The sequence below is a fragment of the Salminus brasiliensis genome, chromosome 5 (genome assembly GCF_030463535.1).
Source record: "Salminus brasiliensis chromosome 5, fSalBra1.hap2, whole genome shotgun sequence".
Taxonomy (NCBI): Eukaryota; Metazoa; Chordata; class Actinopteri; order Characiformes; family Bryconidae; genus Salminus; species Salminus brasiliensis.
Window position 1 is genome coordinate 10304304 of NC_132882.1, and position 15625 is coordinate 10319928.

At 40.9% G+C, this 15625-nt stretch overlaps 1 protein-coding gene across 3 annotated transcripts in view; it reads left to right on the forward strand.

Moving 5' to 3' along the window:
* Window positions 1-15625, forward strand: part of pard3aa (par-3 family cell polarity regulator alpha, a) — a 536573-nt gene that overhangs the window by 188263 nt on the left and 332685 nt on the right. For all 3 annotated transcript variants that reach the window (XM_072679366.1, XM_072679367.1, XM_072679368.1), the window contains exon 4: window positions 11537-11703. In XM_072679366.1, the coding sequence (XP_072535467.1) occupies window positions 11537-11703 (167 nt within the window). The remainder of the gene's footprint in view (window positions 1-11536; window positions 11704-15625) is intronic.

Here is a 15625-nt window from a genome sequence, read left to right on the forward strand (position 1 = left end):
CTTCATGACTATCCATGGTATGTATGCATACATTATTTTAAATGTGCTGCTATTGCAGCTATATATACAATGATTTATTAATTTAGTAAATTAGACCTCTGTCTGAGTGGCCTTCGTACATACTGAGACCTTTATTTTACAGTACAAAAGCTTAACAAGGCTTGAGGAAATACTAAATAGATACATGTTCCTGTGCGTGTGTAATAGTGATAGCTGCACATAAAACAATCTGATGGCACATCATATGTGGTTTGCACAATACAAGACATTTGACAATACAAGTTCTGTTTTCCAGGTTAGGGTTCTGCCATTGCATGTGTCTGAGCTAGGAGGTTTCTGAAAAGTACTATAGTACTGAAAATGGGTTCTTTAACTTAATTGGCTAGAATGGAGCATGCATGTGGAGCTGGAATGGGAAGGCAAACTCAGTGAGAACGGAGGGTGTATATATAGGGTGGAGGAGGGGGTTAAGAAGCCTTTTTAAGGGTACATTTTTGCAGGCCGAAGAAAACAACAGATAGTGATTTGTCATTGTAGTTATTTAAGTTTTGAACATCTTAAAACTTTAACTTGAACTTTGGCCTAAAAGGAGTTCAAACCCCTTGATTCCTGATTAGATCTCAGGAAGCAATGTTTTTAAGGATAAAAAAGAGGATAAATAAATTGGCATTATTCCCAAAGTTCAGTTTTTATGTTGACTTTAGAGAAAAGAAAAGAAAACTAAAATCTCTATATTTGTATATATAGATTTTATTTTTTTAGTGATGTGGAAAGTACTTTAGAAAAGTACTTTCCACATCACTTCATGCTGTGTTCACTTCCATGACACGTTCCAGTCATGTGACTCCTGGGCCGGATCTAGACCACTATTTTTGAAATGTGGTGACATTGCTGATTGTGATTGACAGCGGGGCCTTGATTTATAACTGCTATTTTTACGTTGCTGAAGCAGCATGGTCCCTCTGCTGCAGGCAGAACCGCTCTATGGTATTTACATTAGGAGTGTAGTGAGCAGTGGAGCTGTGTAGAGTTGTTTAGTTAGCTGATTAGGACTCCTTTAGGGAGTAAGCAGTAGGAGTGTGTTCTCTGGCCTGCTCTGGATGCTGGGGTGGCCTTCCTGTGTGTTGTGTTAATTGCCCTCCCCTCTGTATCAGCCTGTTTCATCCCTGCTGTGTGGGGAAACAGCCACCCAGAAGCATCAGATTTCATTTTGGAGAAACACTCAAAAATGTTTTTCCTTCTCTCTCTTTTTCACTCTCTCTCTCTTTCTCTCGTCCCATCACTGCATCTGCATCACTGTGCTCCCTTATACAGTTTATACTGATACTTGATGCATCTGTCCATCACTCTGTCCTTGCACCTAAGTCACAGTTTTACTTGATGTGTCTCACATCTCATTTTTGTGAGCAGTCATTTCTGCAGACAATCCTAATCGATTTCTGCAGTCTATACCCCCCCCCCCACCACCACACTCTCTCCTCTGAACCGCTTTGTGCAGGAAGGCTGCCAAAGAGCACAGAGCTATTTAGTCAAACAGGCTGGTTTGTTCTGTGCTGTATGAGGGAGAGATGACCTTGGCTGGAGTTTAGCTTTACATTGCATTAAGCTTATACTCGCCGATTTACAAAGCTTGTCAGAAGTTATTCATTTTCGATGTTTCAGAAAATGAATTGTGCTTTGATACAATAAACAACTGAGGAACTGAGCCACCACATGGGGCATTGGCAGTGGTGACTCAGTGGTTAGAGCACTGGGTTGTTAAACACAGGGTTGTGGGTTCACTGTCTGCTAAGCTGCTGCTGTTGAGGTATGCCATAGCATGGCTGACCCCACACTCTGTGATTCATTTGCTAGTTCAGTACTCGAATGAAAAACATATTTTGTTGGAATTCAGTTTTTGTGGTTTCATTTTCCACACTATATTTAAAAGCACATTTAAATAAACAGTTTCAATAAAAAGGCAGTTTAAACACCTGAAAGGTTTGAATACTGTTGTAACGATAAAGGGACGAAATGCATGGGCTGTGACCTTATTCACAAGATAGGGCTTTTGTCAGTTGTTCTGCATTCATTGCTGATGAACGGTGAAACGGTTAGATCTCAGCAGCATTCTATTTAATATGCTACATTAATATGCGTTTATAGAAGGGTGTTTTTACACTTTTCATGCCTTCATGTCTTACGTTAATTCTTTCTTTTTTGTCACTGTGTTTTATTAATTACTAATTATGTAAAGCTGTGATGACAACAGTTGTAAAAAGCTATACAAATAAATCTGACTTGACTTGACTTTCCACCCACACTTTTAGTTCAATTCACTTTCACCCTTGGTGTGAGTCGATTGGGCAAGTGTGAATATGATAATCACACTGGGATGCGATCCAAAACAACTTTATCAAAAACCTTGAGAGGAAGTGGTCTTGGTCTGCTCCCAAATGAACTCTGGAGCTGGTTTGTTACTGGGGAGAATGTGATCTGACCTCCATCTGACCCAACTATCAGGTGCACATTCGATCTTAACTCTCCGCAAGCTGGAGCTTAGCTGTAGTTTATCCTGGTATATTAACCAGATAAATGCTATAGCTATGAAAAGTACCATCTCTGCTGCTCCATGTTAAACTTCACAGAAATACACACTAGTCTGAAACACAGGACCTTCTTCCTGTATTTACTTTCTTGCTCCTGGCCCAGACGCGTCTGACCAATGACTGTAGAAAAGCATGGACAATGTGGTCCTTTAGTTATGTAGAAATTAGGCCAAAATGCAAAAATGGGGAAACGAGGACATAAAGCTACAAGCCTTCAGATGTTTGATGGGCAGTCTTAATATTGACAGCTATATAGTGTGCATGGTAAGTGTTTGCCATGGTATGTGTGGAGAGGTGTGGTTTCCCTGAGCAGTGTGTTTAAACAGGGAGAGAAGCCTAATAGCTAGTTGCAAAGTGGACAGACTACATCCTGCTGCCTGTCTGGCTGAGGGAAGATGCTTTAGCAGCCTTTCACAGCAGTTCCAGCCCATGCATGGTCCAGTGGACTAAGTGTCATCCTCGTTCTCTCTGTGTCTTGTGTTTTCTCTCTCACCCTCTCTCTCTCCCGCTCTCTCACTTTTCATACTGTCTCTCACTCTGTCTCGCGCTTTCTCTCACATCCTGTTTTTTGCCCCTTCTCCCTCTTTCCCACATTTTCTTTCACTCTCTCCATCTCCTTCTCACATGTCTATTTTTGAACCTCTTGCTCTCTAGGGGTCTCTCTCAATTGCTCTCTCTCTCTCTCTCTTTCTCCCCCTCTCTTTCTTTATCTCATTGCCTTTCAGTGCTCATGCAGACAGGCCTCAGCCTGAACTGGCTAATTTCAGTATACTGGGCAAACCAATCAAATCTTATTTCTATGCATAACTGATCAGGCACTACCCAATCCATCAGTTGAAAAGGACCACTATTGGACCACTGTTAACCACATGACCATATTTAAGTAGAGTTTGACTTAGTAGTGGAGTTGGAAGTGACACTATAGTAATTACAGTATATTCATAATGTTTAGATGAGCCTCTTTGAATTTGCCTGTTGTCATCATTTCTGCTCCTAGGGCCCCAAGATTTCCCTGCCCGCCAGGACTGAAATAGATGACCCCTACTCTTGTTGACCGCTGTCGGTAATGGTGATAGACTCATTCCAGCTCCAGCTAATCCACTACCATTGCTAAATTTATCTGTGTTGATTAACTCCCCTCTGTCCACTCCCTTTTCCATCCAGCCAGCACCAGGCCATTCTTTTGCTTTTATTGGACGCTTCTTCATTCCTCTCCCCTGTGTGGAATGCAACTGCCCAACACTTAAAAGTTCCACCGACTCCTCTTTGGTGGACCTTTTGTCCTTTTGAGGCGAATGCAAATGCGGGTTGGGCTTTGGTTTTGAAGAGGTCCCCTCCCTTAATCTCCAGAGACATCAGTATGGACACAGCACTGACACTTAGCTCTTTAAGAAAAAGGACATTATTTCATATTTTATTCATTCAAACGACTTCAATTAGGGCCTCCGGCCTTCCGAATTTCCAGGCCTTCACCAGGTCCAAAAGAAGCACATAATACTCTTTTCCATCAGAATACCAAGGTCATGTTCCTGATATTGTACGGAATCCATAAAATCCATAAAATTGCACCCGATTTAGCCAATCATCCTATTTGCATAAAGAAAGAGGGGCGCGAGAGAGGAAGAAAGGGAACGAGAGAGAAGCGAGTGATGGAGTGAAATGGAATTAGCGTGCTGGCTTCCGTGCCACTCATCACTTTCGTCCACGTCTGCTCGACGAACCTGATCTGTATTCTGCTGCCTTAGGGTCCGCTGGCAGACAGTCAGGGACACTTTCCTCTGGCAGGTAACTGGCCACAAGGACAAAATGGACACTTGGCCAATTTAAATGATTGGAGGCAGTAGGTAATGTATTAGAGTGACCTGTGCTGGAGAAGGCAGGCGAAGGCTGTGTGCTGTTAGTGTCTGTTCAGCCTGATGGAAAGTTTTACCATAATGACATTCAGAGTTCATTTATAGTCCAGAGATTAATAGGAAATGCAGATAAAACCAAATCTTAGCAGCAGGAGCCTATTACAGACTTTGGAGCCTTCTGTCATTGGATTGTTGACAGGCAGCTTATGCAACATGGGTTGAAAATGTGCTGTATTTAAATTACTTATGAATATTAATTATTGTTGTGTAAATAGCGTTCTCACTGATGACATGTGTGGCACAGTGCACTTAGTGCAGAACTGGATTTTGCAAAGTAGTACAGATTACTATACTGAACAAAGTAAGCTGGTATACACAGTACAATGCTGCACAGTGCTATACTGGTCAGTATGAGGCAGTATGAGGCAGAGTGCATGACTGGGCAGTATGGAGCAGTATGCACAGTGCTTTACTGGGCAGTATGGAGCAGTATGCACAGTGCTATACTGGGCAGTATGGAGCAGTATGCACAGTGCTATACTGGGCAGTGTGGAGCAGTATGCACAGTGCTATACTGGGCAGTATGGAGCAGTATGCACAGTGCTATACTGGGAAGTATGAGGCAGTACGCAGAGTGCATGACTGGGCAGTATGAGGCAGTACGCATAGTGCTATACTGGGCAGTATGAGGTAGTACACAAAGTGCTGTAATAGGCAACATGAGATAGTATACATAGTACAAGACTGGAGAGCATTAGACATTCATAGTGCAATACTGGGCAGTACGAGGCAGTACACAGTGCCACACTGGACAGTATTAGGCAGTACACATAGTACAATACTGGACAGTATGAGGGTGGTATAGCACAATACTGGACAGTATAGTACAATACTGGACAGTATGAGGTGGCATTGCACAATATTGGACAGTATAGTATGATACTGGACAGTATGAGACAATATACCTAGTGCGATGCTGGACAGTATGAAATAGTATAGTACAATACTGGACAGTGTGAGACAGTATACATAGTGCAATGCTGGACAGTTCTAAAGTTCTACAGTATATGAAGCTTACAATACACAGTGCTATATTCTGGACATTGTAAGGCAGTAGACATAATCCAACAGTATACAGTGTAAGTTGCACACAGTGTAATATTGCAAAGTGTAAAGTGGTGCACAGTGTAATACTGGACAGTATATGGCAGTGCTCATAGTGAACAGACATGCATAAGTACCATGCTCAGCTCTAATGAGGATTGTTTTTTCTGCTATGTTTGTGTGTCCTGCCTTGTGCTAGAACCCACTCATAGGCTGTGGTGTAAACCTTTCTGCATTAAAAATCTATCAATCAGTCAGCCAGTCAATTAATTGATCAAGTCTATTTTGTGAAGTGTTCAGGAGATAAAGCTACATATATGGATCGTCTTGTTTTGACTCTTCTTCTTTCTGCTCTCCATTCAAGAAAGGTTACATCAGGATCTGTTTTACGTAACGGAAACTAATGGAGTTTGAAGTTTTTCTATGTATCTTTCCTAGACATCTGTGTGCTTTCTGTTAATTACAGATTAATCCCCCCACCAATCCCTAACTCACACACACCCTCACACACACACTTGGAGCCAGAGGCAGTAGATTAGTGATGTAAATATGAGCTTTGTGAGAGGTGCTCTCCTGTGTGTTGAACCCTGTCTCTGGTGTATGGGGGGGTGGGGGGGTGGGAAGACTTCCTAAGCCCCCACGCTGGGGGCAAAATTGCCCTTCCATCTCGTTAGGGGCCCTGGCTGTCCCCCAACACACCTGAGATCGATGGGCCAGGAGCTTTAAGTGGTCGTCCAGGTTATTAAACGCAGGAGAAGCCAATTTCGGAGCGAAGGAAAGCTAATCCGATCACACATTAGGAGCCTATATGAGGGAGCGAGAGTGAGATGGAGAGAGCTAGTGAGAGGGGGTTGGGGATTTGGGGTTCATGTGTGTGTCCTCTGTTTAGACTCGTATATAGTCCAGTTATCATAATTGAGTCTGTACAGTGTCTGTGTGCAAAACAAATGTTTAAAAAAATTGAGAAATTGTTAAAATAATATCCTTTGGGAGATTTAATCACGGTCACCCAATAATCATGTATCTTCCTTTGTCATTTTTCATTTTTTGACCTAATTTAAATCTGACACTACTTTCAGAATGGATGGGCCAATAGAAATCATTTTGCAGTGTTTCTATTGGCCCATCCCTTCTAAAGGGAGTGTCAGATTTAAAGCAAAAAAACATTGACTTCCATTGAAAGTTAAGAAGGTTTTTTCCTGCTCTTGTGAAGTTGAATTTTTTGGTGTGATAGCAACGGTTTAAAGAATTAAATTTTGGACTTCTCCCTGATATTGCTTGCCTCTTAAAGGGACAACTGGCTCTTTTAAATGCTGCAAAAACAATAAAACAAAACAGAACAGAAGATAAAAATGAGTTATGAGGTTCTGATATGACCACAATGACACACAAGTGTTCTAGCGAACTCTGTCAAGTTCACATTTCAAATATTGTTTCTAGTGTTTCGTTTTGGACCCTTTTTGCTTATTAGTGTCTGTGAGAAAGTCCCTGCATTCATGCTTGGCGTATTTCACAAGGCAGCAGAAGAATCTCATTACGGCTGGGTTTTTTTTTTGACTGACCCAGCAGCCATATTTTTGCTGGAACTGACCATTTGACATGGGAGTTAATACCATGATTGTGCTGGAAAACCCCACTTGTATCAAGTGTCCCAAAATGAGTTATGCCATGACCAAAGGAGTCAAAATAGACCCAGACAAAACTTTTTTTTTTTACTTTTTGATAACCCTCAGAACGAGGACACATGCTCAGCAGTAGTCTCAACTCATGCCACATGTTGCAGTTGAACGTGTGCGGTTTGATCGTCTTCAGGAACTTTGATCTGCTTTAAAAACGAGATTCTAAACAAAAGTCAGTGAGAGTGTGAGTGCGTGCTCCAGCTGAATGGCCACCTGTTCTCACTGAATGTTCAAAGGTAGCTGTAGTGGAAGCACCATAAACTGCACGTTTGCTTATTTCTGGCCTGGAGAGATAAAAAAAGAGGGAAGACGAGGAGGAAGAAGGAGTGTCTCCCTCTGCATCTCTTTCAGTTCTCATCCATAGCTGATTCCTGCACATCTGCTGAACATTTAAGGGTTTCCTTGGGAATCTTCTGGGCCCCTGAATATGTAAGTGGGGGAGAATATATATGCTATCAAACCCATACAATGTAAAATGGGTTATATTAATATGATTTTTGGCAAAAGAATAAACCAGTCACTATTTGTGTGACTCATGTCATATATTTTATTCATAAGCATTCGACCTAACTAACTACTTTTAACTAACTAACTAACTTGTTCAGTGCATTGAAACTACAGCCAATAATTACCATCTATTTCTTGGCACCCCATATTTGCTCTTGCAGTCAATGATGCATGTAAGGTACTCCAGGGAAGTGGTTCTCAAACCGCTACACCTTAGGGGCGCCTAGGCGGTCTACATTTTTGCTGTACCCCTGTTAGTTGGTGTATAGTGTATATATATTGAAGTATATATTTTTAACATAGTGGAAAACACCACGCATCATGCATGCATCAACATTCCATTGGACAAATTCAAGCAGCATTATGTGAGAATTGAAATTCTTGCTCCCCCTACAGTAGGGAAACGGAAATTGGCATTGAAAGTGAAAGAAGCATGTAGACTGACTAATGTAGAAGAGCAACATTGCCATATTTTGCATGAAAATGAATCAGGTTATACACCGTGACACTTTCCTACCTGTTTCTACTGTAAGTACTTGTTGCAATTGTAGCGTATCAGTCCAGAGAGGAACAAAATAGATGTATATGTGTATATATGTGTGTGTGTGTGTGTGTGTGTAATATATATATATATATATATATATATATATATATATATATATATATATATGTGTGTGTGTGTGTGTGTGTATGTGTGTAATATATATTAATATATATATATATATATATATATGTATGTGTGTGTGTGTGTGTATGTGTGTACTATATATATATATACATATGTGTGTGTGTGTATGTGTGTGTGTGTATGTGTGTATATATGAGAGAGAGACAGAGGTTTGACGTTTGGTGGACACAACCCTGACCGGTCCAGCTGTTGACTCACTATAGCGCTCAGTGGAGTCTGCTTTCCCCATTTTCAGTTCTCCAAAACCCACATCAGAGCCGCATTAGTTACCAAATCCATTATCTACAGTTTCACGTACAGGGCATGCCAGTCCTCATTATTATGTGTCTGGCATTAGCAGGTTTATAATGACATTTACTGAGGTCAGTGTACGCAGTTGTAATTTGATCTTTTTTTCCTTTCCCCTCTGTGTTTGGGTTGAGCCATTTCGACTCGGCCTCGCAGCCTAATTACTTAGTCCAGTCCAGCCTGTGGGATACAGTTATACAATTCAGATTCCTCTGAGGCCTGGTGTCACCAGAGCCATGCACTAGACGTGAACTAATCACTGGCAGGAGGAAAGTGTGTTTAAGATCGTTATTGAGTTCTGGAAGTAATTTTAGTCTAATGGTGCAGGTGTGGTGACTTTTTAGGCAGCTTCGGGGCTACACACACACACACACACACACACACACACACACACACACACACTTAGTCAGCTTAGTGTTCAGAAGACTCTCGTATGGGGTCAGTACAGCAGTAAAGGATATGAGCATCATGCCTATGTATGGTGTGGCTGCTCTCTGCGCTCTGAGCTCAGATGGAATCAGGAACGTGCACATATGCTAAGTGGTGTAAGTGTTGAAAGATGGCAGGTGGTTGCTGTGATATTTGCATAATTTGTGGGTGTGCCGTGTGGGGGTTTATGAAACTAGTCATAAACAAGATCCATATGGCCTCTGAGGGCCTTCACACGCGTTCACGGTGCCTTATGCTCCTGGCTGAGAACAGCCAATGGACTCAACCTTAAGTGTTAAAGGCAAGCGGTTATGTAATCTTGGCCAGCATTTTGAGTCAGTCTCAGAATATAAGTGTAGGTCTTTGTGTGTAGAGCTTTAGTCAGTCTTCTGTGAAAACAGGCTCTGATTTTGGGTAGCAAGACAGCCTCAGCTCTTGCTCTGAAGAATGGTGTGACTGAGGTATTAACTAATGATACCTTTTAAATAGGACGGAAACTTGCCTTAGCCAACATGTGCAGTTGATCTCCTGTGCCGATGTTGAGTTTGTGTAATTTCAGTGTAGTTTATACTCTACTGTTAAACTGTTAAATCCAGTTGTATATTCTATCAAATTTAACAATGTTGCCAATGTTGCTTAGCTAAATAATTTCATTCAGACATTTCATTCAGACATTTCAGACTGAAAGTTGTCTGCTTGGTATAAAATTAGGAATAATGTCCAACAAAGTCAGAAAAAAAGTGGTGGATCCCTCATTTAGTATTTCTTGGAAAGTAGATGCACTTTGTACTACTGAATAACTACCATTTCATTTAGAAACGGTCACATCTTTCCCCCATTATATTGGAATGTCACTGAGTGTGAATACGAGTGTTTCTCTTCCCAGGATTTAATCAGTTATTAGAAATGGTTAACAGTGGTTGCAGCTCTGTATCAGCTTCTTCAAGCTTGAAATAAAAACGTGAACTGTCCATGTGCGTCTCCCTTGGGTGCTCCAGTCACCTTACAGTTTCTTACATACGTAAGTTACATACACATAGCAGCGTGCAGAGTGTGGAGAAGAAACTATATAGATGCTATACTATGATTTACATTAAGCACAATGATTTTACACCATTTAGGGCAGAACTGAGAATTCAGATCAGAAGCACCAATGCTTTTTGACAAGAAGCTCACCATAGAACCTATAGAAACCTTATTTTGACGGCCCAGTAACCCTATATCGGTATATCCCTACCAAAAAAAAAGGTATACTGACTAAATACGTTAGTATAGAGCTAACCTACTGTTGGAAACCCCATGTGGGATCTATTAATTTAGCATTATCATACAGTTGGAATTGGTGGCGCAGTGGTGGAGCAAGTAGTGCGGATGTGGGCTGTGGGTTCAATCCTTGTTCTGGTCTTTGTCTATGAGGAGTTTAGTTTGCTCTCTCTGTTTCAATTTGGGTCTCCTCTGAGTGCTCCGGTCACCTCCCAAAAACACATGATGGGCGAATTGGCTATGCTGAATTGCTCCTAAGTGTAAGTAAATGGGTGTGTGTGGTAACCTGCGATGGACTGATGCCCTCTCCAGGGGCTGTGATTCCGTGTAGTCTGTGGACCAACTGTGGCCCAAGCCAGGAAGAAGTGTATAAGAAGATGGGTGGATGAGTTTGTTTGGAAAAAAAAAAGTCATGTGCTGATTAGACCTGCAGTTTACTATTAATTGGAGACCATATTACAGTATTACTTAGCTTTGGTGTAAATTAAAGAAGCAGACAGGTGCGTATGAAAGATAGGGATGAGAATGAGAATATTAAGACTGGTCCTCCCATTTAGTCGAAGGTGGATGTTCCTGTCCTGTCTGTTTGTCCAAAAGAGCTTGGCTAAACACTCTTATTTGCTGTGATCTGTTCAGCTGAGTGTTGGGGGACAAGCTTTGTGTGTGTGACAGGAGTGTACTACTGTTTTGCCGTGTGCTGTTGTGTGTGAATATAGGACTGTAATAGGCTATCTGCAGGGAAACAAAGAAGCTGGGCTGAAGAGCTGTGGGTGAAATCAGCACAGCTGTGTAGTGGATGTGTTCCTCTACTCTGTTCAATAGGGCTCCTATTGTGCCACAAGACAGCTACATATCAGGAGAAGAATGGTATTAATCTTCTCTGTCTCCTTCTCTCGCTCTCTATCTCTCTCTCTCTCTCTCTCTCTCTCTCTCTCTCTCTCTCTCTCTTTCTCTCTCTGTCTCAACTCAGCTCAACTCAAAGAAGCTCTAATGGTATGGCCATATTAAGTTCTATCAGTGATTATCTGTTTATTAGTGGATACATATATATACACACCCAGGCAGGTAACCACACATGCTGTGATTATGTCAAAACTAATTCTTTATTGTTATTGTATGTGTTTTTTCCTCTCTCAGACATGCCCCTGCATGTGAGGCGCAGCAGTGATCCTGCTCTGGTGGCCCTAACCGAGTCTCAACTCCAACCAAATGAGCCTTCTCGGAAGAACCCGTCCCGCTGGTCTACAACTCCAGGCTTCGTCAAACCAAGCGGCGCCAGTGGAACCAACAGCCAGGATCATAAGGTTAGACTCCTCAAAACCCAAAACCAGGATAGTTCAAAAATCAGAAACTACTGGGGTTGTTCAACTATACAACCATCCAGGTGTTAACCAAGTTCTGACTGAGACATATCGTCATTGGCACTGAAATAATGTAAATCTGACAGCTATTCTTTACATTGCGTTATAATAGAAATGCTCTAAAATGACTTGAAATTAAATCCTTCATTGAAGGCTAAGAAGGTTTTATTCTTATACTGTAAGGTTACCGTTTCTTCTTCACTATCTCATAAGAGGTATCAGATATGTATTAATAGATGGAATTGGAACAAACGAATGAGGTCCATTGCTTAGTAAATGCCCATTTTTGGAACCTTAATGAATAGGTTATTTACTTCATTTGTTAAACATCCACACCTTTTGGATCCATACATTGTATATGGGGGTCTTTTATTTAACATTTAATTGTGATACACTTCAGGGCCAGAAGTTATGTTTTTTGCTGTGTGTGTGTGTGTGTGTGATATGTAATTTATTGTCTGAAAATATTACATATATAAATATTACGCACATACACACATATATCTATAATATATATATATCCATATATATAACACATATATCTACAGCTTTTCCTCATGCAGACAGGCCTGGTTTAGAAGCTGATTGGTTTGGAAATGATGGTGCCACCCCTCTTATTGTCCTTTCCTTTATGGGGGTAGCTAATATGATTGTGTGTGCTGTGTGGAATGTAGAGCACTCCTTTGTCGGGCTAACGTTTTTCTTTGTTGTTAGCCCCAGAAGTGAGGTCAGTGCCTTTGGCTTCTAATGAATCACAGAGACGCTCCCTCTCTCTCTCTCCGTCTCCTGACCGCCACCCCCAACCACCCCATGGCAACCAGTGAAAAAAGAGGCTAATTATTCTCTCAGAGTGGCCCTCCACTCTGTGCGATGACAACTCTTCAGCGCATTGAAAATGGCGACAGTCCAAATGAAAGAGAGTATGTGAGGGCGGAGGATAGTGTGCTCCGAATGTGACACGGCAGCCCGCGATGAGATTAGCACGTCTCGCAGCATTCGCTAGTAATCCTGTTTAAAAGCACTCCGCTTGTCACGGCCTCTATAATCCAACAGCATGCTCTCATTCGAGCTGAAGAATTAAGCTGTTATTTTTACCTTTTTTTAGTTTGCAGCAGATGATCTTTTATTATTCTGCTTCTGTTGTTGCTTTTGGGGTGAAGTGTCAAAGGCTTGAGGTGAACAGAAGGTCTGTTTGTAGTTAGATAGTCCCACAATACCGCCTGGGTGGATTTTTGCGGCGATGCTAGACAGAGCTGTGTTATATTTTGATGGAATAAAACTGTGACCTTCTATTCCCTTTGCAGCAAGAATGTATGGCAGTCTTAATACACTCTTAAAGTCTACAGCCCCCTGCTTTATTACTGTACCTGTGTGATGTACTGTAACCTCTATGGACATTTCTGGATATATACAGTACCTTCATCACCTTCATCTATTCTCAGAAAGGAACATTTTATAACATACTGTATCTTTTAGAGTACTCTAAAAGAAATCTATTCTTGACTTGCTCATGTCCGCCAGTAAGCTAGCTGTGTGTGTTGTGCTGTGTGTGTTTAGCCTGTCCAGATTTGAATATCTTTAAATTGGCAATTTTACAGAAGCAAAGAAAGTGAATGTGAATGATTTCAAAACAATTTATCATCAAATTGACACATTGAAAGGAACCACTGTCAGATTCACCTTATATCAAAAAGTGAAAAATATCAAAAATAGAGATACAATTTTTTTTTAATGTATGATCACGATGACACATTGTCTATAATGTTCAATGATCTCAATGTTTTCCAAAATAGATTTTACAGCAGGCTACATTAGTCTTCTGCCAACACAGTTTATCCTCTTGTTTATCTTTAAAAACACTTATTCCTGAGATCTCGTAATTTTTATGTATGGGAAAACACCTGGGTGTTCTGTGTTTTAAAAGGTATCTTTAGTGTTTTTTACTTCCAAAAAGCTTGTGACCACATGAATAAATATGGCCTTGGTTTCTTGGCTCTATAGCTTTATCAATCTGTACTTGTAGGCCCCGGGAAAATGCACTTACCTGTGCATTTACTGTTAATTAAATAGGAAAGTAAGAACACAAGCTGGAGCAGTGTCTACATTACACCTGCACATTGGAACGCTTTTGACCGAATTTAGTTTTATCAGTTGAATTCTTGGGTGAGAATGCTAAACGTTTTTTGTAGATGGTTCATTTTGAGTGCTTTGAACCCTTTTCCAGCCCTGTGTGGAACCTTTTGCTGCAAAACAAATCATTTTAATATGTATGTATGTATGTATCATATTTAATATTGTATGTTACTCAGAAGTAAACGAGATGTTGACTGTCCATGCTGAGAACGTCACACGCTGTTTACACTGAGGTTTCTTGAATGTGCAGGTCCTAATACTTAAAATGCTGTTTGAGTATTTGAGCAACACAAAACCTGAAGATAAGCAGTAATTTTAACCTTGTAAGGCCCTGAGTTTGAGTATGAAAAAGGGCTGTGTTTCAAAATACAGATGACCTTTATTCGACAAGGTATCTTTTGGAATTGTCATGGACAGGTACAGTGTACAGGTCTGCCAGGCATCCAACAAGAAGACAACACCACCATGCTTGCAATTCTACTTATGTTGCTAGACATTTACACAGTTATCTCTTAAAAAGTGCTTCTGCTTGTAGAACAGATGGAGATATTAATGTAAATACAGTAAAAATTAACAAGAAGATCTTGTGAGCTCACCAGCTCACCCAATTTACCATCATTAAGCACTGATTTACCAAACCAGGTTTTGCATGATCACTATAAATAACACTAGACACCCATGAGTTAAGCTTAAAGTCTAGTAATTCTAAAATAATCCAATAACAAAAGAATGAAGAATTAATAAAATTACTCATTACTCAACAGGGCAGCCCAAACCTTTGCATGTGAGTGTGGGAACACCTGTGAGACACCTACAGGAAGTCTTGATTTATAAGGCTGGCTTTATAAACTCTCTGTGATGACTTTACTGTGTTTGGAAATCCCCACTCCCTCCTTCCGACTGTCCTTTTTCTCAGTGCTTTCCCACCTATGTAATTAATTCAGATTCCTACAGTTTTGCCTTCTTATCTATACTTTACTCAACAAGCTTATTTGGTCCTAACCTGTGGCATGTGCTCCTCGTCACCTGATCCATCATGCAATTCCACCTTCTAGATTATCATATGATTTACTCGAAACAGGAATTATGTTATAGTATGTTATCCACTATGGATTGGCTGATTCTATAACTGGAGCCTTTTTTTGTTTTCTGTGTGATGGTATCTGCAGCCACAAGCTGCTCTGCTCTGCGGCCTTTCTAGGCCGAACCCCTGGTGTGTGAAACTAACCTGCTTTGCGTCTGTTTGCTTTATAAAGGCCGCAAATGGAGATTAGATTCTCAGCTCCCGTGCTGCAGGGTGTAGGATTTCACCTTCAACCTGAATATGCGGTTGTAACACTGTAGTCAGGCATTCGCCACAGTGTGAATTAGTAGCTTGTAATGGAGCCTCTAATTAGTGTGGAAAGAAATGAGACCTCAGTGGAATGAATGTGTCATTGCTGGGCTAGGGTCCAAAATAAGCTTCCTTAACCTGCCTTTCTTAATATTTCTGCTAACAGCCCGAGTGTGGCAACTGTCTGTCATTTCAGCAGATGTTCAGAGAGGCGTTGCTGTACGCAGTGTTTATTCTTTTAAACTTGTTGATAGAGGTTTTTATACTTTTAATGCAAACTGAACAGCGTAAAGGCCTATTCACAAGTACGGAAAGTGTGATTTGAATCTTAGCGTAGTTGAATCTTAGCACCAGATACGATATGTGTTTTGCCTTCTGCATTCTGTAAATGGAGCTAGA